The 25,005-nt window shown below is 34.1% G+C and overlaps 1 protein-coding gene across 1 annotated transcript in view; it reads right to left on the reverse strand.

Annotated features, from left to right (window-relative positions):
* LOC129230440 (alpha-2-macroglobulin-like) overlaps positions 1–25,005 on the reverse strand; it is a 116,003-nt gene that overhangs the window by 14,657 nt on the left and 76,341 nt on the right. The window contains exons 28-30 of the mRNA XM_054864839.1: positions 20,665–20,783; positions 3,241–3,331; positions 2,928–3,002 (exon numbers count right to left, since the gene is read on the reverse strand). Coding sequence (XP_054720814.1) covers positions 2,928–3,002; positions 3,241–3,331; positions 20,665–20,783 — 285 coding nt within the window. The remainder of the gene's footprint in view (positions 1–2,927; positions 3,003–3,240; positions 3,332–20,664; positions 20,784–25,005) is intronic.

Consider the following 25,005-nt stretch of genomic DNA (forward strand, 5'->3'; position numbering starts at 1 on the left):
TGTGCGTGGCGTGCCTGACGAGTCTACTGTCGTGTGAAGGATGACGGGCGATTTCATCACTTTTCTACCTGGTTACACAATACCCATCCTGAGAAAAGCCCGTTTGAAAGTTGATTCAACTAAGTTGTCTCGTGTGAAGGAAGCCTTACAATAAATTCCTTTTGGATAGATTTTTGACCAAGTTTGGACGGCAAACGACTTATGAATGCTATGGATTTACTCGAAGTATTGCCAAATTAGTTATTTTACTCCTATATTTATTCAAGTTCGTCGTAAGAAAACACTTTTCTGTTAACTTTCCAAATTTTGAGTAAGGCTTTGGCAAGTCGTAAATATACTGATCGTTTCGTTGCTCCGGAACGATAACTGAGTGATAAAGTGTGACCGCAAAGAGTTGACCCTCGGCTCCGCCTCTTTTCAGAATTGTTTATTTTCGTGAAAGGGCGATATGAAGAGGAAAGTTGAAACGGAATTTGCAAGTGTGTCATTGGTTTTAGAGTTCGAATACGTCACCTTCGAATATAAGAAATTAGCCAAAGAGGTGAAACATTTTAGTTTTGTGCGGTCAAGGTAGATGTCTCATCGGACAGGTCACATGTTACGTTAGTGGGTGGGTCTTGATTTCACTTCTTTCAGCAGCCATTAGTCAAAAATAACAACACTTCGTATAATTAATTTCAACCAAAAAATTAGCGAGAGTAGAGTTTCAATAAGGAATGCAAAGCTTGTCATTCTTCCTTTTTCGCCAACTGAATGCACTTACTGCTGCAACTTAAACTTTTCAGGGCAAAATAATCACATAACGAAAATATACTAGGGGTTTAGGAGTAGTTTCTTTTTTTTCATACCGCTGAATTACAAAACACGGCATGCGTCCTTTCTTCCTTCTCTTCCTATTTTAGGGAAGGGACGCGTTTTCTCAAATGATGGACAAGGGTCATTTGTTCGCGTTCGGACTTTTTTTATACTTCTTTTACTTGGGTTAGCAACATATGTTTGGCAGGAGGATTAAGGGTAGGAGAAGAACAACGTGATTTCTTGCTTTTCAATTAAAAATGAATACAATTTGTGATCAGATTTTGTATGCACCTGGAGCTGTTAAAACTGAAATTGATTTTTTTTATGTGTTTGGATTTCAAACACATTTTTCTTTGGGAAAAGGAAAAAAAAAATAATTAATTTGAATTTTGACATCTCGAATTCAAATTATGTTTTTCGCAATCACGAGTGTGTATGTGTATGTAGGCGTGTGTGTTTGTGCCCAGACATGAGTGTGTATGTATGCGTGTGTGTTTGTGTCTGTCTGCATTCATGAGTGTATGGGTGTGTGTGTATGTCTGTGTATGTATGTATGCATGTGTGTGCATGCATGAGTGTGCGTGTATGTATGCGTGTGTGTGTGCAGGCGTGAGTGTGTGGTTATTTGTGTGTGTGTATGTGTGCAGGCGCATGTGTATGTATGCGTGTGTGTGTGGGATATGGACGCAACCTGGAGACTGTTTTCGCTAGAGGAGCAGCATCGTGAGGCCGGTCGACGGTGGTGCTGCAGAGGGAGGCGGGGGGGAAATAAAATCATAGGACATCAAAAACGGTCAAGTGAGAACAATAAGCTATGTGATTGCTCAAACAAAGAAAAAACGGTGGTCTTTGATTAAAAAAAGAAAGAAACTTTGTGGTGTAGATTAGTAATTTTATCTGTACATTACGTCGTCTAAAACAATCATTGAATGCTTTACTATTAAAATTGGAAAAAACTTGTTTTGAAGCAGGATTTTAAACAAAAAAATTGCTTATTGTCCCTGTTTGTAGAAATTCTGAAGCCGTAACTACTTCAAACTGCTTCTCAAAAGCTAGAAGAGATCTGTGGCCGTGTGCTGGTATGGTATAAATGGTTCTACTGACCAAGACAAACCAATGCATAATCTTTCCCTTTCTCAGAATATGCATTGGAGTGATTTCACGATTACTTTTAGGACGATTTGGACTAAATTTTCCTTATAATTCCATATTATATACAAATTAATAAGGGCTAAAAGTTACAAGTTTGTTGACCGAGTGAAGGTTCTTGCCTCGTGTGACTAGTTTAGCTAAAATGTTTGTTAATTTTTTTTTTTTGATATTCTTTGATGAAGTTACCTGTCACGAGTAAGACACACTGTTGGATATCAACTTTTGAGTTCTTGATTCTTGCAACACATCCTTCGATTCTGTTGTTGCAAATTTATTAAACATACATTTTGCTTTCCAACTAATTATTTTTTTAGTGTTAATTCAATTAGAAACAAACAGACAAAGAAAATTTCGTTCTTTCGATTGGTACTAATACTTCAAATGTACGAGTATGCTTTCACTACCAAGATTGAGAAAAAGAGCTAGTTTTTCAGGTTTTTAATTAATGTCTTCGGTAAAGTTATAAAAAGACAAAGCTTAGCTGTCTCATCAGACGGCTAAGCTTCGTCAGCTTAGTCTCATTTTGAGGAAAACAAAAGATTATCAACATTGGTTCATCCGTTTTGAAGCTACGGTGACACAGACAAACACAGATACAGTAGAAGTCCAATTATCCGAACTCCTACTATCCGAATAGCTGATTATTCGAATACCCTGAATTTCCTTTAAAGTACGGTACATACATAGTGTACAAATGTGCAGCGCATGTAAGTAAGCTTAAGATGCAAAAGTGTTGCTTTTCCATTAAATTGCTTGAAAGTTTTTTTTTCTTCAAAAGTGGTTTTTCTCCTATTTTCAGCTTACATACAGTAGAATTTTTGATAATCCGAATGGAATCCGGTCCCAATTGATTCGGATTATTGGAGTTCTACTGTACGTCAAACTTACAACAATCTAATTTGTTATGTCGGGGGTTAAAAACTGCCCTAAATGGATTCAATAGGTCTGCATTAGTATGTTACAATCAAGTACCTCACCTCGTCAAAGTATAGATTAACCTCGTTTCCATCAATTTCATGACGTTTCAATTGCACAGTTGGATCTGATACAAGCTGAAAATAAACAGAAAATTCGTTTTATAACCATAACCTGCTGTATTCGTTAAAAAACTGTTTCTGCAGGAAAATCTTCCCCATTTAAAATATCAATTTTTTATGCGATGAATCAGCACATCGTTAGTTATTACATTGGCAGAAATTCATTATAATTTGTTTATTTATTCATTTATTTATACAATTTTTCTCGAAAATTTATGAGCTAAATTTGTTTAGGGAATGCAAGTTGCCTTACGTTCTGAAGACTCGATTCATCCGGACTAAATCCCGATGCCATCTTCACAGATACAACCACCATGTTTGACGTCTCATCTAATATTTTGTACCTGAAAAAAAGTGAAATGGTCAAGAAAGGAGCTTATTTAACAACAAATGAGTTATTTAAAATAAATTCTCGTATGTAAAGTTCGTTTTTCAAAAAGAATCGTAAAAACAATTTCAAAAATAAAAAACAAGGAAAAGTAATTTCAAAATATTACAGGCCAAAATAATAATAATCGAAAATCTGACGTGGTAACTTCTTAAAATTTATGGTGTGATAAAAAATCCAATGGACACAGGAGTCAAAAAAAGTATGGAAGTAGTTCAGAAAATTATATAACCTTGACTATTAGGGCGCATGAATCCTTTGTTATATTAATTCATTGTTTAATAATTTATTCACACATTTATTTAATTTTTTTATTAATTCATTTAGACATTTAATTACATTGATTATTTACTGTATTAGTTTATTCATTCATTCACATATTCATTAGGATTTTTGTTTCATAATTAAATAGAAAAAAAATTGCACTAAAAATATATTTTGCCTATCACTTTGATTAAAAAGTGCACATTTCACTGCCGAAAATGATAAATAACATTTCAGTACGTGTTCTACTACAAAATACAGCGTTCTTTCTTTATGTACAACAATTTTCAAAATTAATTTCCAATTTGTTCAATTTGAAATATGTAAGTTATTACAACAATTTCACATTGCCCCACATTTCTCTACTGGCAATTTACAAGAAGAAAGATCGAGATGAAATTTTAATATCTTAGCAGGAAGTTAATGAAACGAAGAACCATTTTGAAGTCGAAATGATTGCATCTTCGTAGATAACAGGGGGTAGAAAAGACGAAAGGTTACTCAGCACTGCAATAAAATAAGTTCTAGATTAACAGCAGCATTTTATGGCGAGTTTTGATGGTCCATTTCTTACTCAATTCATTTGCACGGATGTGACAAATTTTTATGCATAATATTTACACTTTATTCTTGGAATTTTAGACTTTGGTTTTTAATTTCCTCATATTGAGTTGAAGGAACTATTACCAGTGGCGCATACAAGGGGTCCATACCCCTCCCATAGGTCTTGTTTTTTCCTCCGATTTATTACGTTATATGTATGTTGTACGTCGAACAATTTCAAACAAAGGTAACAATAATTTCAGTTCTAATAAGTGAAAAAAAAATCCTCATGTAAAAATTAAAAATATATATATTGTACACTTCTCCTGTAACGAATTGCCTACAAGAAGCAGAATGGTGATTATAACTGAATACACAGCAATAACTACCTTTTTAATTTTGTAATTATAGATTAAAATGAGGTTCTATGAACATAGATCCATTTTATTAATCATAAGAAAATTCAAAGTGTGAATTATCTTTTTGCCTGTTAATTTTATTTAAGTATATTGCATTACAAAATGCTAAATTTTTTTCAGTAGTTTATTGTTATATGTTTTTCGTTCACAGGAACCAATAAAATCAAGTCAATAGGCGTAATGGGGTATGATATGAGAATTAGGGCTCGACCGATGGCATTTTTCGACCGATGGGCCGATGCCGATTGTTGGCCGATTGTTCAAAGAAGGCCGATGGCCGATGGCCGATAGTTTTCCTCCAAATGGCCGATTGCCGATGGCCGATGCCGTTGGCCGATGGCAAAAAAAAAAAAAAAAAAAAAAACAGAAATAAATTGATAAGAATATCAGGGGTTTAAATGATCATTGATTCATTTCACTTTACTTCCTTTCTACAAACAGGGAATTGTAATCACAAAAAAAAATTAAATTTCGACTTAAATTTTGATTTTACGATCACCCAATTTAAAGTTCACAAGTTTTTTCGGCACATCTGTACATGCATATGTACCTAAGAACATTTAAATGACCAAAATATTCATTTTGAACAACTTCTCAGTTAATTATCCCAAGTTCTCTTGTGATGTTTTCTAAGCACAACCTTGGGTAGTAACCTAGCAGCATAAACTTGGGTCACTCAAAAACGTTATGAAACAGTAAGTTGAAAACTTCCAGGTACGTAGTATGATCTAAAAGTTCGAGGATAAGCTGTATAAAACCTTACCCTGAATAGTTCACATTATCGAAGCACATCTATCTACAAAATAGTCACCTTGGACGACTATGCACTTTTACCAACGCTCGTATAGCTTTTAGAAGCATTCCTGGAAGACATTTTTCGCAACCTCTTGTGAGGACTCTTGCGCTGATGAAGGCGAATTTCATGTTGAGGATGCACGGTTCGATTGGTCAATTCTTTGATATGACAAACAAATAACATAACGTTTCGTCGGACTTAGCACCGTGTGACTTTTACCTGTTCTCAGCAAAAAACATTTGCATGGACACCGCTTTCTTCTGTCAGGAGAAGATAAAACTGCATCTTAAAAGATAGCGAAAAAAGGCTTCCAGGAGTGATTCCAAAAGTTATATGAACACTGGCAGAAGTACATAGTCCCTCAAGGTTACCTTTTGAAGGTGGATGTGCTTCGGTAATGTGAACTGTTCCGGGCGAGGTTTTATACAGCTTGTCCCCGAACTTTTGGATCGTACTACGTACAATCTGTATAGGGTGTAGTTGTGCTTCTCCCTTTATGATTGCTGTATGATGAAAGAGAAAGACCAACAGCCAAAAAAAAAAAAAGGAAAGAAATAAAAACGAAAGAAAAACAAAGAGACTGTTTAATAACCAATTGATTTGTTTTTTTTTTTTTAATTGAACATATAACTAAGATTTCAGTAATATTGTAATAGTGTATGAGGATTTAGGTACATTAAAAATAGTTAAAAAACATTAAATTATGTTGTTTAATCATTCAAAAAAAAAAATAAATAAATAAAATTATGAAATCGTCAACAAATTACGCAATTAAAGTGGAAAGACTGCACGTATACATTTTTTAGTCATCAAATTAAACAAAAAAGGTAACAGATAAATTACAATATTAAATTATTACAGGATTATTTTTGTACTTATTTAAAATTGATGAATAGAAAAGTTTGCATTTTTCATAAAAGTTATAACAGTGACATAAATTTTGCTGAAAAAAGAAATAACCATGAAAAGAGCGAGGTTCTTAAAACGCAGCTACAAGAAACAAACTCAATATTTACACCAAGTTAATAACTGAATGAATATACTACTTGATCATTGTTTGCACATATAATATTGAACAATTTGATTGTTTAATCTTTTATGAAGCTTTACAAACAAGTTAAAATTAAATTTTTCAATTTAACAATAATTTTCTGAATTTTTAAACTTGCATAATAGAAAATCCTTGAAACTTTTCTATAAAAACCGAAAATAACTTATTCATTGACTTTATATAAATATATAAAAATAGTTACTTAAAACAGAAAAAAAAATCGATCGCTATCAAGAATGCAAAAAAGATGGTGCTTACGAAATATAGGTGAAAAAAGTATGAGAAATACGCAAAATGACATTTCTTAACCAAAATAAATAATCGCTAAATATTTAAGAAATGCTTGAAACGACGAGGGAGGGTTGGGACGGGAGGGGGGGGGTCACCCTCTGATTTTCGAGTAACTCACACTTCGGCGCCAATTTCGGCCTCATTTTTTTAGTTCAGAACCGCTACCACCAACGCCTTGTAAGAGTTTCTGAATCTACTTCAGCCTTCAGCACTTCCGAAGAAAAAATTCAAAAGTCCCTTTGATTTCCGAATTATGTCACCATTCAAAACGTCTTTAATCAATTTCTTACATTAATGCTCTAAATTCTTTCTAAACAATAGATAAAGTTTGGGGGAAAAAAATCTTTAATTTTATGAATGGTGTTGGTTTTAAACAACTCAGAAGTACAACTAGAGTTTAATTTCAGAAATTGAGGGAGTGGGAGGAAGGGCACGCAAGTGTTCGCGGAAATTCAAAAAATAGTCATAAAAAATAGAGTTCAAAATAATCATAAACATGGAGAAGAAAAAAACCTCTTTTGAAACCTGGACCAGAGTTTGTTTTGACGTGCAGTGGCGGATTTAAAATATAGCAAATGTTGCAATTGCGCGAGAGACCCCATAACCATAGGGGTGCCGTAGGAGGTACAAAAATGCTTATGATAAATGTTTTAGAACTTCTGTGAGAGAGAAATAGGGCCCCAAAATGTATTTCGATGGGCCCAAACTTGTAACTCCGCCGAAGCGATACAGAAAAGACTGCATTACTGTGATTCGTATTACAAATATCGAAAAAATAAAAATTACCGTCGGTTCAACGGGAATCTAACAAAATGACACAAAAACCGGTGTCGCCATCTCATATTTGTTTCCATAGTCTCCAATTCAGCAATATATAACCAAATGATTGTCAGTCTGAGACGCTATATTAGTTTTGCATTGAAGTAGGTAATTAATAGCCACAAAAAAAATGAGTAAACTAGCTTTTCAGAACACCCGATCGAAAACAGAAAGAGAAGTGCACAACTGAAACGAACACACCACCCCACATGCGAAAATTTAACCTTTCTACAGCTTACCATTTTTTAGTTATGACTTACTAGTCGACCCGTGCGGAACTCCGCCCTGTGCTTCGAATCGTTTCATAAGGTATTTCGCTCTTTAAGAATTTCAAAGGAAGAGCATTATGAAGAAGAAGAACCGAAAAAAAAGTAAGCGCAGAAGAGAAGGCATGTAATTTAAAGACATCAGTAAAAAAAACCTCGTTAAATACAACGTTGTGATAATTTGATCATCGCTCACCTTTTGGTCGTACATATTTTCAATTCAAACATAAATATCATTAAAAGAGTGGCTGAGTAGTGACTCGTGAAAAAGCAATAATTGTGCATGTAAAAAAAATAGGTTGTGGCAAATACAGTCCTGCCCATGTGAGCATCTGACGGGAAAAAAAGAAACATTAAAGAGATATTTATTGGCACGGATTCGAATTGGCGCCATTCTGATTAACAGCCCGACACCCCAACAAACCTAGCAACTGTGCCTTCCTTTTCGAATGATATTCATTGAAGGAATGCGTAATAAAACACAGTAAAAAAGTTTTTCGCCAAAAAGAAATATAATAAGATTATGCGTCTATGTTTTGTCATTAGCCAGCATGATACGATTTAAAATTATTCGTAAAACATGGAATTTGATTAAAGAATGAGGAAGATCTCACGTAGCGATTGAAACAAACATTCTAGAGAAGTAATAAATTATATTGAAAATATGTTTTTTTATCCTTGAATATTGAACTATTTCACATAGAAGGTTGCTTTAACAGTTACGGCTTAAATGCCCGCACATGTTTCTCTTTTAATCGAATACTTAAAATTCAAAACCAAAACCAGTTGAACTGAGTCCGTTTTTTAAGTGTAATTTTTCGAACGTAGACAAAATGTATTTTTTTTTTTTCAGCAGAAAGCAGAGGAGTAGAAAATGATTTCTTGCTAATGAAATTGATAATAATTTTAATGCTTTATATCGTATTCGCGCGAATAAAAAATTAATGGTTCACTGGGTGAAACTCGTAGTTTTGATTTGGCGTAGTATTTTTTAGGACTCGACCGATGTATCGGCCTGGCCGATGCATCGGCGCCGATGGTTCAACGATTTAGCCATCGGCATCGGCATCGGCGGCCGATGCTAACTTGCAGGAAACATCGGCCCATCGGCATTAAAAACATCGAAAAGCCGATGGAATTGGCCGATGTTTTTGAAAAAAAAGAGGACTTTTGTTGTTTTACATTTTAATACAAAGTAAAGGGAATTATTGTTTTCAAACAAAATTGTTTACTTAAATTTCAGTATGAATTTCTATAGTCACCCCTGAAAGAGTTTTTAATACTGCATTCAGGTACCAAACAAGTTAATTATTGCGTTTTTTCTTGCTGCTGGATGTATGTATGTATCTCTCATAAGTCAAAACTTAAAAATGGTAAGCTGTAGAAGGCTAAATTTTCGCATGTGGGATGTGCGCACGTTCTAGTTGTGCACTTCGCTTTTTGTTTTCGATCGGGTGTTCTAAAAAGCTTATTAACCGATTTTTTGTGGCTATTAATTACTTATTTCAAAGCAAAATTAATATAGCGTCTCAGACTGACGATCATTTAGTGATATATTGCAGAACTGGAGACCATGAAAACAAATATGAGATGGCGAAACCGGTTTTGTTTCATTTTGTTAGATTCCCGTTGAACCGACGGTAATTTTTAATTTTTCGATATTTGTAATATGAACCACAGTAATGCAGTCTTTTCTGTATCGCTTCGGCGGAGCTACATGTTTGGGGCCCATCGAAATATATTTTGGGGCCTTATTTCTCTATCACAGAAGTTGTAAAACATTTATCATAAAGATTTTTGTAACTTCTACGGTGCCCCTATGTATATGGGACCTCTCGCGCAATCGCAACATTCGCTATATTTTAAATCCGCCACTGCACGTCAAAACAAACTCGGGTGCAAGTTTTAAAAGGGTTTTTCTGCTCAATATTTATGATTATTTTGAACTCTATTTTTTCTCCGACTATTTTTTGTATTTCCGAGAACACTTGCGTGCCCCTCCTCCCACTCCCTCAATTTCTGAAATTAAACTCTAGTTGTACTTCTGAGTTGTTTAAAACTAACACCATTCATAAAATTAGAGATTTTTTTCAAGCTTTATCTACTGTTTGGAAGAATTTAGAGCATTCATGTAAGAAATTGATTAAAGACGTTTTGAATGGTGGCATAACTCGGAAAACAGGGACTTTTGAATTTTTTCTTCGGAAGTGCTGAAGTAGATTCAGAAACTCTTCCGAGACGTTGGTGGTAGCGGTTCTGTACTAAAAAAATTAAGTCGAAGTTGCGGCCGAAGTTTAACGTTGTGAGTTACTCCAAAAACAGAGGGTGACCCCCCTAACCCATCCTCCTCATTTCACGCATTTCTTAAATAATTAGCGGTTATTCATTTTGGTCAAGAAATGCCATCTTGCGTATTTCTTATACTTATTTCATCTACATTTTGTAATGCGTCATCTTTTTTGCATCATTAATAGCGATCGATTTTTTTTTTCTGTTGTAAGTAACTATTTTTATGTCTTTATATAAAATCAAGGAATAAGTTATTTTCGTTTTCATCATATGTTTAATAATATGTTATAGAAAAGTTTCAAGGATTTTCTACTATGCCATTTTTTAAATTTCAGAAAATTATTGTTAAATTGAAAAATTTAATTTGAATTTGTTTGTAGTGCTGCATAAAAGATTAAACAATAAAATTGCTGAATATTACGTGTGCAAACATCAGATCAAGTAGTACATGTATTCAGTTATTAACTTGTTGTAAATATTGAGTTTGTTTATTGTAGCTGCGTTTTAAGAACCTCGCTCTTTTCATGGCTATTTCTTTTTTCCGCAAAACTTATGTCATTGTTATACATTTATGAAAAATGCAAACTTTTCTATTCATAAATTTTAAATAAGTATAAAAATATTCCTATTATGATTTAATATTGTAATTTATCTGTTACCTTTTTTGTTTAATTTGATGATTAAAATATGTCGACGTGCAATCTTTCCACTTTAATTGCGTAATTTGTTGACGGTTTCATAGTTTTATTCTTTTTGTTTTTGAATGATAAAACAACATAATTTAATGTTTTTTAACTATGTTTAGCTTACCTAAATCATACAATATTACAATATTACTGAAGGCTTTTGTTATGTGTTCAATTTAAAAAAAAATCAATTGGTTATTAAACAATATCTTTGTTTTTCTTCCTTTTTTTTTGGCTGTTGTTCTTTGTCTTCCATCATACAGCACACAAAAAAGTAGAAGCATTACTACACCCTATACAGATTGTACGTAGTACAATCCAAAAGTTCGGGGAACAAGTTGTATAAAACCTTACCCAGAATAGTTCATATTACCGAAGCACATCCACCTTCAAAAGGTCATTTTGAGGGACTATGTATTTCTGCCAGTGTTCATATAACTTTTGGAAACACTCCTGGAAGCCATTTTTCGCTACCTTCTGTGATGCAGCTTTATCTTCTCCTGACGGAAGAAAGCGGTGTCCATGTAAATGTTTTTTTTTTTTTTTTTGCTGGGAACAGGTAAACATCACACGGAGCTAAGTCCGACGAAATGTTACGTTATTTGCTTGTCATATCAGAGTATTGACCAATCGAACCGTGCATCCTCAACAAGAAAGTCGCCTTCTTCCCCACGATGAAGTTGAAGCAGCAGCGCAAGAGGCCTTACAGGAGGTTGTGACAAATGTCCAGGAGTCCTTCTAAAAGCTATACGAACGTTGGCAGAAGTGTATAACCGTTCAAGGTGACTATTTTGTAGATACAGTGGTTCCCAAAAGTGTTCGCACACCCACGACTTTCAATGAAATAGGCCCCTATGGCATTGGTTAGAATTAATATTTCGGAATAGATATTTAATTATAAGATCTATGATCTATTTTAAACAAAACTGCACGAAAATTTTTAATAAAACATGAAAACTTAATTTTGTAAAAATCAAAAACCAAAAAGTGTCGGAAATTTTATTTTACAGGTCTTCGTACACTTCGGAAAAAATATCAAAAAATTAGTAAATAATCTAACTTTATATTAATAGAATATCATGCAGTAACAATAACAGCTTTTAAACGTCTGAGAAGAGATTTCATTGTTTTTTCTGTCTTTTTTTGTGCAATTTCTGAGTAAGTGTTCAGCCGCACTACGAGTCCTACTGTTTCTAGTTCGCTTTTCGTTTCAATGGTGTATTTTCGTAATCTAGCCACCAGATATCTCCAAATATGTTCCATTAAGTTTAAATCTGGCGATTGAGGAGAAATTTCTAAGCTTAAGGACAAATTTTGAGGCACCAAACTCGAACGTGTGCTTCTTATCGTTAACTTGATAAAAAACAAAGTTGTTTCTGATTACCAAATTTTGGGCTAATAGTTTAAAATTGTTTTTTGAAATATTTAAGTGAACAGCATGATTCATTATTTCATCAAAAAATTCCAAATTTCCAAGTCCTGATGCTGTTATGCACCCTCACACAAAAAACACCTTCACCGTCCTGATTAACTGATCCAGTTAAGCTCTTAAGATTAAATTCCTCATTTTTTCTTCTGTTGACAATTATGCACTATTTTAACCCAAAATGTTAAATTTATTTTCATATATAAGTAAGACGTTGTTTCAAAACGTTTTGAGCTTATTTATCATTTATTTTACGACGGAAAGCGTAAGTTTACTGTTTTTCGCGCGCACAAGAAATTTTCTGCGGGAAGGGGTCCCCTTTAATCCAGCTAATCAGAGAACTTGGCGAACAATTTTAGGTGAAAATTAAACGTAAAATGTTTCATTCAATTCTGCAGAAACTTTTTCAGCGCTCAAATGTGTATTTTTCATAATTTTTTTTAACTGTAAACCTCCGATCACGCTTTGTTAACTTTGCCAGTTGACCTTTTGTTACCTTGTTTTCGATCCGATTCTTGTCTTTAAAGCATTTTATCAAGCACTTCACTATAGAATGGTATAAATTAACTAATTTAGAGACATTTCAAACCAATTTATGGCTACTGTGAGGGAAAAAAAATCGAATTTCGAATCGTGTTTGTTGTTTTCTGCGCATACCTGCCATTTAAAAATAATAAGCAGAAGCTTAGGGAACAAATAAACAAAAAATTAATGGCAAATGACTTTACAGTGTCATTACAATGTAAAAACAATAAAAAAAACCACATATAATAATTTTAATCATGAATTTATTCGAAAATATTTCAGTGTACGATGACTTTTGTGGCGTATTTTTTCTCTGTCTCATCGTTTTTTGACAAATTTCAAAAATAAAATTTGGCAATATTTTGAGAAAAACTACTGGGTTTTATTCTGAATGGCATAAGAATAGTGTAAAAAAAATGGTCTTCATATTCGAATTCAGTTTTGCGTTATTTTGGTTTTACTACAAAATTTCAAAGTGTACGAACACTTTTTGGAGCCACTGTAGATGTACTTCGGTAATGTGAACTATTCACGATATTTTTATACAACTTGTCCTCGAACTTTTAGATCATACTACTTACGTATGATTTTTCAACTTTCTATTTCATAACGTTTTTGTGTAACATAAGTTTACACGCATGAAGACATCACAAGAGAATTTGCGATAATTAACTAAGGAGGCGTTCAAAATAGATATTTCGGTCATCTATATGTTCTTAGGTACATATGCGCTGGAAAAACTTGTAAAGTTTAAATTGGATGATAGTAAAATAAAAATTTAGGTCGAAATCTGATTTTTTTTTGGGAGGGGGGATTACAATTCCTTATTCCTAGAAAGGAAGTAAAGTGAAATGAATCAATGATCCTTTAAATCCTTGACAATCTTATCAATTTATTTCTGTTAGATTTCTTTTTCTTTTTTTTTTTTTTTGCCATCGGCCAAAAGCATCGGCCATCGGCAATCGGCCATTTGAAGGAAAACAATCGGCCATCGGCCATCGGCCATCTTTGAACAATCGGCCAACAATCGGCATCGGCCCATCGGCCAAAAAATGCCATCGGTCGAGCCCTAGTATTTTTTCATTTGTACAAAAGGTCGAACACTGCTATTAGAAACATCTACATTTCAGCATACAATGAAAATGTTTTTCTGCACAAAAAGGATTCCTTTAGGTAAATCTAATACTTTTTTATGCTTACATTATGCTGAGTGGTCTGGATGTAGTCAAAGCTTAAAAAAAAGGAAGAACACTGTTCGATTAACAGTCAACTTATCCGAATGATAACTGTAGATTGCATAAAGGAGTCGAAACACCAAGTAGCATTCCCACTGCATTTATTTTATTACGTTTGTATGTTATGAGTACATGTAATGCGTAATACTAATATAAATTTGATATTCTTTCGGACAGCCCAAACTTGCCCGAAGTTCAGATAGTTTATAGCCGAACGCTCTACCGAAAATAAATTATCAATTTAACCGAACAACTAAGTCCAGTGCTTTTAAGCTTTATTAAAATATGAACACACACACAGGCTTTTTTTTTTTTTTTTTTTTGCCGAAAGCGACGTAAAAAATGGAAAACTGCATTAGAACTTTGCTTTTAAAAAATGCATAAGAACTACAGGCAGCATCAAGGTTTTGAAACAGCAAGGGGCGTTTTCGAAAACTTGATTTTTCGACCGTAAGTCTATTTTTCTTCATTAGCCAGCCTGATAAGTTTTAAAATGAGAAGGGAATAATATATAAGATAAGACATTGAAGAAACATTTTTTTCTTCTTGAAAATTTTTTACATTTTTTTTTTTTTTTTTGCTGCTTGAACCGTTATGACTTAGATGGCAGCACGTGTTCATCATTTAACAGCACGGTTAAAATACAAAATAAATTGAACTATGCTCTTTTTTAAGCGTGGCTTTTCGAATGTAGTAAAAATGTGATAAGCTATTTGTTTTTTCTCAAAAAGAAGAAAAAATATATATTTTACCCTTCAAATTGAGGCAGTAATTTTTTTATTTGTACAAAGAGTCAAAAACTCATTAGAAGAATATATATTTCAATGTACGATTTATTGTTTTTTTCTGAACAAAAAACAATTCCATTGTAGTCTGAAATCTTAAACCTGTTACTTATATTTTCGCTTACATTATGCTTTAATTTTCTTACCAGAGCCAAAGCTTAAAAAGAAAAAAGAAACTTACAAATCTGAAGCAATTTAGCACAAAGTCACTTCAAGTTTTCATATCAGCAAAGAGCGTTTCCTTCTCATTTATTCTATTCCTTCGTAGTTGTTAGTCACTTAATTAAGTGTTCATGTAATGCGCGATGTTTCTCTAATTTTTTGTTGCAGATTGTCCGGACGTGGGCCCGAACACGCATTCTCCTGGTTACGAAGAGAACGCTCTGCCGATCAAGCTATTTAGCTCTGTCGGTCATAGCGCAAATTAAAGTTATAAGTTTAACCGAAAACCTCATTCTGGTTCTTTAAAACAGGTTTTTCGGCTGAAAAAAACAATTTTTAGACTGTGGGTTTATTTTTCGTCAGTAGCCAGCACCATAAGCTTTAAAATAAGGCGTAAATCAAAGAAATCGATCAAGAATTGAGGAAAATCTGGCGTAGAAACCAAAAACAGGCTACAGAAATAATATATAAGGATGGCAGCACGTGTTCATCATTTAACAGCACGGTTAAAATACAAAATAAATTGAACTATGCTCTTTTTTAAGCGTGGCTTTTCGAATGCAGTAAAATGTGATAAACTATTTGTTTTTTCTCAAAAAGAAGAAAAAATATATATTTTACCCTTCAAATTGAGGCAGTAATTTTTTTATTTGTACAAAGAGTCAAAAACTCATTAGAAGAATATATATTTCAATGTACGATTTATTATTTTTTTCTGAACAAAAAACAATTCCATTGTAGTCTGAAATCTTAAACCTGTTACTTATATTTTCGCTTACATTATGCTTTAATTTTCTTACCAGAGCCAAAGCTTAAAAAGAAAAAAGAAACTTACAAATCTGAAGCAATTTAGCACAAAGTCACTTCAAGTTTTCATATCAGCAAAGAGCGTTTCCTTCTCATTTATTCTATTCCTTCGTAGTTGTTAGTCACTTAATTAAGTGTTCATGTAATGCGCGATGTTTCTCTAATTTTTTGTTGCAGATTGTCCGGACGTGAGCCCGAACACGCATTCTCCTGGTTACGAAGAGAACGCTCTGCCGATCAAGCTATTCAGCTCTGTCGGTCATAGCGCAAATTAAAGTTATAAGTTTAACCGAAAACCTCATTCTGGTTCTTTAAAACAGGTTCTTCGGCTGAAAAAAACAATTTTTAGACTGTGGGTCTATTTTTCGTCAGTAGCCAGCACCATAAGCTTTAAAATAAGGCGTAAATCAAAGAAATCGATCAAGAATTGAGGAAAATCTGGCGTAGAAACCAAAAACAGGCTACAGAAATAATATATAAGGATGAGAGACATCTACGTATATCCAGCTGCAAGAAACAACACACTAAATAACTTGTTTAGTACCTGAATGCAGTATTAAAAACTCTTTCAAGAATGACTAAAATAGAAATTCATACTGAAATTTAAATAAACAATTTTATACGAAAACAAAAACTCCCTTTACTTTGTATTAAAAAGTAAAACAGCAAAGGTCCTTTTTTTTCAAAAACATCGGCCAATTCCATCGGCTTTTCGACGTATTTTAAGGCCGATGGGCCGATGTTTCCAGCAAGTTAGCATCGGCCGCCGATGCCGATGCCGATGGCTAAATTGTTCAACCATCGGCGCCGATGCATCGGCCAGGCCGATGCATCGGTCGAGTCCTAATGAGAATGAGACTTTCGACCTTGGACCCTCCCCTTGCAGAATTCTGTTGTTGTTGTTGTTGTTGTTGTTGTTGCTTGTCCCACTTGGCAGACAGAAACATCATACCAAGTCCATGAAGCCGTGCGAACAAAGTCCCTTCAAAACAGCAGAAGGGTCGGTATACAGCTGATTCAGGTCACAGCCGATGCAAGAAAAAATATGGGCGGGAGCAGCCTGAGTCAAATTGCATTTTGGGCATAAGGGGAAGACCTTAATACCAGCCACATGTCGCTGTGCTCGAGTGTGTCCACTTCTCAGTCGGGCTAGGATGGTTTGATGTTCTCTACTACTTGCCCGAAGCAAAGCAGCACCAGGGCGGGATGCTTTGTACCATTCATGAATAGGGGGCTGTCTCCAAGAGGAACTGATGCTTTGCTTAACACGGGTTGCAATTTCTGAAAAAGAAAGGCATCCGTTATGAGGAGAAATCTCTCGGCTCCCCTGACGAGCCAGCCCATCAGCAATCTCATTTCCAAATATATCCACATGTGATGGTATCCATTGAAAAGTAATGGTGAGACGTTTACTCAAGTGTTTTAGGTGTTGGATTATGTTCAGAGTCGTTTTGTCACCTTGTTTCCACCATTCAGACAGATGCTGAATAGAGCTTCGGCTATCACTCAAGATCCAAATATCAGTACTAACACTCTCTGTGACGCAATAATTCAGAGCCTCCTCAATAGCTAGAAGTTCGGCCCGGAAGACGGAGCAAAAATCGGGGTTTTTAATACAAATCTTAATGCCGTTTCCTTCTCTGATATAAACACCGCTACCGGAGATAGCGCCGTCACCCCTGCTACCGTCAGTATATATTTGCAATGCATCACATGGGATTTGGTGAATAACCTCCAAAGCAAGTTGTCTAAGATACTCCGGGTGTTGAGAGCTCTTGTTGGTGTGCGAGCACAAGTGAGGTTTGAAGAAAACTCGTTCATATAATGATGGAGCAGCATCCAGACCACAAGTCAGTGAACCATATTCAACTTCATTAAAAAGGAAACCCTCGCTTTCAGCAAAGCTAAGTGGACTCTGTCTCTTAAGGCGTTGATTATTCTTCCAGTTTCGTACATAACTGGAGGTCCTGTTCTGGTCACCATAACTAACAAGCTTAGCAAAGTATTTAGCCAGGAGATATCTGCTTCGGAGTCCTAGAGGTTGCAGGTCAGCTTCATACAGAACAATATCCCTAGGGCAACTATTTCGGAGGTCAGTGATAATTCTTGCAGCAGAGAGCTGAACCCTTTCCAGTTTTTCAAGGTTACTGACAGAGGCAGCCCGATAAACCTGAAACCTATATTCCAAAACGAGACGGATGAGCGCAGTATAAGTGTTTCGAAGTGTCTGAGCATCCGCTCCCCAGGTCCTGCCAGAGATATATTTCAAAATTTTCAGTCTCTGTTTGCCTCTCAGGACCAAGTTATTTATATGTGCATGACTGAGAATCTCCTGATCAAGGATATAACCCAAATATTTCGGGTGCCTTTCGCATTTCAGCCGTTTTCCCAGCAGAAAAACTTCAGGCTTATAATTGTAGAAATGTCTATTTGTGGTAAATATACTTGCAACAGACTTAGAAGGATTGAATGTAATTTTGTGCTCTATAGCAAACTTCTCGAGTTCAAGGAGAGAAGAGTTGATGTCCTCTTGAGCAATAGTTAAACTTCCGCTGGTGCTCCAGATAATTATATCATCAGCATACAGTCCTATACATTTCTTAGTATTATCCCCAATCTCGATTCCGGTTATAAATAAGGAGAACAGGGTGGGACTGAGTACAGATCCTTGTGGTATGCCTTAACTTAGTCTGAATTTGCTTGAAATGATGTCTCTAAATTTCACGCGTATGTATCTAGCTCTTAGGAAATCAGCCAGCCAAGGCAGCATCTTCCCACTTATATTGAAAATAGTATGATGTAAAATTCTTGTGTGTGCCGCTGACCATTACGTTTCATAATCTGAAACAAGGGTTTTTAAACACCGATGTGAGCTCTCCCCCTACCCCCATCAGACCACCATAATATGTGATCAATACAAGAGAGCAATAAAAATTTGAAACTGATGCTAGTTGGGACTGCTAAAGCTGATTATGTTACAAAAATATGGATAATTTTGTCCAAACGAATTTAATACCACTACACATAACTTTATTTTGAACATAAACTTATTTGAACACATGAAATCAAACCACTAAATGCAACTAAATTTGAAGTAATCTAGGTTCTAGGCGATGTTAGCGTGTTATACCAGTTACTTTTGCAACATCAAAAGGAGGACAACCACTAAGGACAACTCCAGAAAGTTGATAGTTTATATTATGACACATAATTGTATCCTCTATTCAGGCCCGGATCTATAACATTTTGCCCCCCCCCCCCATGAAAAAACTCTGCGGCGCTCCTAAATACTCCCTAAAGTGCTCCCCCATAACAAATTTTTAAACGAGTGATTGTTGTTTGTTTTTAACGGCTGTAATATTTCTACCTATATTTGGAATTCATTTGTTTAAATGTTTTAAGTTATTTATTATTTTTTAACGATTTTTAACTAATCTAAGAGCTTTTAGAGAGTTATGTGGGTTTTTACATCCTGATTTTTGAAAACTCATTTTTTTTTAAAAAATAAGTTATGTCAGCAAGGAAACAAGTTTTCCATAACTTTACAATGTTCGAGATTCAATCAATCTTTTAATTTCATCCAAGTTTTAAAACAATCCAAAGCTGTTCTCCCCTGTAGATCTTGGTTTTGAAAAGTTTTTCACAATACATGGGATAGACTTAATTTGGTTAAAGACCCGGTGGCCATAGCGGCGACGATGCCTGCCTTTGCTCTCGGCTGCCTTGTATACATTCAGCGTTCATCCAGACATAAAACTCAAACCTATACCTAGACACATACATAAAGAGTGTTTTATATAAGTAGATATACAATGCACGAGCTTCAATAATTTTTGAAGTTATATTTTTGTTTTTACCTTTTAAATTTTTTGAACTGGCGTGAATCTCAATACGATATTTTTGAACTTCGAGGATTCTTAATGCTTTTTTTTTCTTCTAATTAGAAATTTTTGCTTGAAGTTCATATTTTGGAGGCTCCTAGAAAGCTATTTCTGTAAGAAATATTATCTATTGTTACATAATACTATGTGTTAAGTTACTATTTTTAACCCCCCACGCACAAAGGAAGGGGGTTATAAGTTTGACGTGTCTGTGTATCTGTGCGCCTAAACAGATGGACCAATTTTTAAAAAAAAGTTGTTCGAAAGGAAAGTTGATCGAGAATGTTCTTAGCTTGGTTGCGTCTTTGGATGACAGAAATTAATGAAGATATTAATGAAAAACCTCTAAAAGGTTTTTACGATTTTTGCAGTGAAAACATATTTTAAAAATTTAAGATTTAAAACCAAAATAAAGAGATTTTTTTCCCCGCGTCTGATAGAATGTGTTTGGAACATCCATGTTACATAGAATTCGAATTATAACATTAATTTATATTATTTATTAACATTATTTAATTTTATACAGCTTGTACCTCAAGTTTTTACCGAAACATTGCAAAAACATTTTCAAATTCTTAACATTTGAGTATAGAATATTTTAATTTATTTTCTATTTAATTAATTTATTTGTTTGCTTTTGACTTCTTGGGCCTTAGGCCCCTTAGTCCTGCGGGCCTTCTCGCACTGCGGGGTCTGCAGGTACGTAAGATCCGAATCAGTCTCTATTCAAATGTATAAAAATTAAAAGCCAAATGTTAAAACTCTGAGAATTAAGTGCAATTATATGCGTAAAAGTGTCACATACGTGCAAATGGATTGAACATTCTGTGATATTCTTTTCGGTTTCGACGCTTTTGACTTTTCCGCATTTGCCTCCTATTATATAAGAAATATTTTGAGCAATTTAAAGGAATTTTACTCACAGTTTCAATTTTATAAGAAATGTAGTAAGAAAAATAATTGTTACTCAAGGAAATACTTCTGCATTCATTTGTTCTTTAGATGGACATTACAGTTTTCAAAATATAAAACTAAATGAATTACCTCATACATATTCCTATTCTTGGTGTATTGCAGTTGATACTTTCAAGGCGAAGTACGTCAATATTTAAATCAAATGCCTCTTTGCCTGAAACCTTCTTCACGTTGTACCGCAAATTGTACTAAAAAAATCAAACAAAGGAAAAATTGAAAAACCGTTAATCTATAATACAAATTGTCCTCTTTAGAGATTTAACTTAAGTTTGAATTCATTAAAATGGTGCTTAATATAAAATATAACGGCGGTCACAGCAGTCCTTGTATGCTGATAAATTTACTAGGGGCGTTCAAAAAGTAAGTTACACTCGAAAAATTTAGGTCAAAAGACACTTTATCTCTTTAAGACCGGGAAGGGGGGAATTTTTTACTACAGTTAGGTCCTGACTTTTTCTATCAAGCTATTTTGGAAATGGAATCGTCCACGCTGAGACCCCCTTCGGCAGCATCTCGTCAGTTCTTGTGTGCACTAATTACAGGAGGCGTGGTAAGCTGTCACCTTAATCGCTGTCGCGCTTCAGGCGTGCAGCCTTTTTCGCTATTTCCCTAAGCTAGTGTTTATCGCGTATGTTGGTTCAGCTGTCTGCGATCTATAGACACATGGGATGTTTTAAAATTAGGAATAAAACATCTGAATTGCAAAAAAAAAATATGCAAAAATCAAAAGCAACTTCGGAATGAAGAATTTCAAAGGGAAAAAATAGAACAAGTCGCGCGAATGAAAAAGAATGAATATAAAAGTTTCTTCATTTCCCCCTTCCTCCCGAAATGCGGGCATCTTCACAAGTTATTAGCTATCGATCCTTGTAGTTGTATTGCCATTGGGAATTGTACATCACTGTCACTTGTCCCATCAGTTGAAAATACTTCGGTCGGAAGAAAGGATCTTTGAGGTGGTCTCACAGCGTGACTTTCCATCAGTTCCTAACCATATTGCTAATAAGTTCGGTTTTTTTTTTTTTTTTTTGATATCATGTTAAGCCTACAGCGCAAAATGCCTAACCTTTCTAGCAGCTTTAGTTTTTGGAAACATTTCTCCCAATTTCGATAAAAAAGTTTGAGTACAGCCAATAACTTTTATTCTTCTGCAGAATAATAAATTATAAAACATATAGTTCTTTTTAATACATGTTTTCATTTTTTATAAAGTTATTGAAAAAGGCTATAATAAAATTATAAAACATTCTTTTTTCAGAAATATAAATATTTTTTAGATTTTTAAGTGACATATTTTAGAATTACAGAAAAAATATATGTAACAGGGGCATGGCGAGAGAAGGTTTGCCGGGTTGATTCCCAAATCCCTTAACTTTCGTATATTGATTGTAAATCTTAATATATCTTATACACATATATTAGCCGCCTTCAACGCGCAGATGATATTAATCATAAATAAGAACATTACAGTTCAAGCACAAGCTTAAGATTTATTATGTAATAATTTAAATTTTCCAATTTCAATCAATTCCATTTGCACAAACTGATGAGAATAATTACTGAAAGAATGTTTTTGAAACTATTTTCAAACATTTGGAAGAAATTGCACCCCTATCTCTTTTCTATTTCTGAGTATACTACGGACAAGTAATAAAAGCTATCCCAGTCAGGAGAAAAAAAAAGGAAAGTTAAAAGAAAATAATAGAAAGATAATTTTTCAAGAGTAATAATGAAAAAAAAAATCTTTTTCTCAAAAAACGGGGGTTAAGAGAATACTTAGTGGGGAAGCCACGAAATCTTATTTATTTCCCCCCTTTTTTTTCTTTTTTAAAATAAAACTAGTCTATGTAATTGGATTTTGACATTACTTATTAAATGACAGATAAAAATGGAGTTTGGCGTCAAAATTTGGGATGAATAGCCACAGTAGACTAACTCTTCTAGAGCCGGATTTAGTGTAGGGCAGCCGGGGCTACTGCCCCGGGGACTCCACAGTAAAATTTTTACAAAATATCCTAGCTTTCACGGGTCGAAAATATCGGATATGTACATATATATCAAAATATTCGGATATACAGTAGAAGACCATTATAACGCACATCTTGGGACCAGAGCTTTTGCGTTATACAGGTTTTTGCGTTATATAGGTCATTTCTCAAATTTTGAAACTAAAGTTCAGAATCTGTCTCTATATTAGCACTTCAGAATGAGTTTTATCTGCAATGAGTATTAAAGCACCAACATTACAATTAGTTATTCACAAATAAATATGTTTCACAATCAAACGAAAGTGCATTATCCTGCACTTCTGCTAGCTTCTTGGTTTGCATAACAGCTGCATTTGCAAGAGCCATCTGGTATTTTCTGTTTACTGTAAGGGGGGTACTAATTTCCATTTAAAAGCTTTGGATTAAGATGGAAAGATGAAAAACTGTTTCAAAATAACAATTTTTATGTTTGCATAACAAAACAGAGGTATTTTTTTAACTTCAAAACCTATTGTTTACTTCTGGAAAGTTGTACGGTTTATAGACAATTGCGTTATATAGGTCGGCGTTATAATGGTCTTCTACTGTATATCAAAGTATCGGATATTTTCGAAAATATGATGATCTTTTCGAACCCTGATTAGGGGCCTCCACTCCTTCGTTTGCCCCGGGGCCTCCACACTTCCAAATCCGGCCATGAACTCTTCCAATTATAATCTTCATTTCAATGAAATAACATAAGAAAAATTCAGTTTTTTTTTTTGGAGTTTTTTGGTTTTATTCCCGCAAAATAAATTAATACGTAAAATCAATCCGAGTAGAAATAATTTTTCAGTCGATTGTTAATTTTTAAATCTGAAAAGTGAGAGGGCAAGGCCCCTTTACTTTTGAAAGTAAGGTAAAATTGCCCCCCGCCCCTCCAACCCACAAACACACAAGTTGCCATGGTTATCGTATATAACTAGCTAATCGAATATGATCAAGATGAGAGCATACAACTTTTTAACATAGAAATGCAAGATAGATAAATCTGTACTGAACGAAAGTTTTCTTGTTTTGATGCAACTCTGAAATCGCTTAATTATTATTGACAACAATTTCATATTGGGGGAAGGAGGTGACATTTGTTTTCTCTTAAAAAATCAATTAATTCTAAATTAGTGCTAAAAGTGTAAATGTAACAGATGTAGAAGCACAGATTTAGATTTTCTTTATATTTATCAGCAAGTAAAATGCTGTATGACATGATTTTAAAAAAATATTCCCTAAAATTTATTCTAATGATGTTTTCCTGAATAATGCCATTTATACAGAAGTAAATATGTACTTTAATTTGTTTTAAGAATTTAACAATTAATTTATATTTTCAAGGAAACAAAGTTGTGGGATGTGCTACTGAAAGCAAGAGATAATGTCTTTTAAAATTGATTAAATGAATTTAGGAAAGAATTAAATCCGATTTTTTGGTGTTTGTTACACTACAATCGTTAAAGGAATATTACAATGTGACTTAGCGTCATTAGAAATTTCTGTTTATCCCACTTCAGAGACAACTGTTTTTGAAGATTTAAGCAGATTGTCATTTTTCACCTTTTTTTTTTTTTTTTTTTGTAAATCATGGTTCTGAACTTACATGTTGAAAAACTGATTGAATTTCCCAAATTAATGAATAACATGTTGTTCAGAAGAAAACTAGAAAATGCTATTTTGTGATTAAATTTTTATAAGTGCAAATATATATTATATTGCTAGCAAGTATCACTTTACTCAAAATTTTGAACTCTAAAGGTAAAGTGGATAATACGGTAGTTTGTAAATTGTATAATATCGTAACAAAATTCTTTTCTTTTGACCATTCTGAGAGAACTAGTATCTAAGGCATCTTCTTTAGCCACCCGTGCGACCTGAATACTGGAGTTGGTTGACCCATGCATACATTTTTACATGTTATGTGTGTTTTAAGTCCTTATGGAATTATGACCTCCTATCTCACTTTTTGTGGGGCGCTACTGTTTGGATAACAGTTGTGTGGTGGGGTGCAGTATATTTTCACGAGCAAGTTAAAGCTCTGGGCAGATTTGTTTTGTTTAGATGCCTTCCAAGCTCTGATTTGCTGAGTAATACTTTTAAGTTTCTAAAACTGGAAAGAAATAATTACATTTGGGTTGAAAATAAAAATAATGAAAATAGAAAAGGTTAATAGATGGAGAAATATTGCAAGTAGTAATTGCACACCCGTGTTTCGAGGTTCCTTGTAAACCTGAAGCATGTATATGCAGTTATTTGCAAAGTTTGTGCTTTAATGTTGTACGAATTATCATAAAAATTATACAAAACATTAATTTATAAATCCTAGAATTGAATTTATTTTTAAAAAAGTGGTACAAAAAAGTGAGGATTAGAAGTGGAGGAAATTGAAACG

Source organism: Uloborus diversus, chromosome 9 (genome assembly GCF_026930045.1).
Source record: "Uloborus diversus isolate 005 chromosome 9, Udiv.v.3.1, whole genome shotgun sequence".
NCBI classification, from domain to species: domain Eukaryota; kingdom Metazoa; phylum Arthropoda; class Arachnida; order Araneae; family Uloboridae; genus Uloborus; species Uloborus diversus.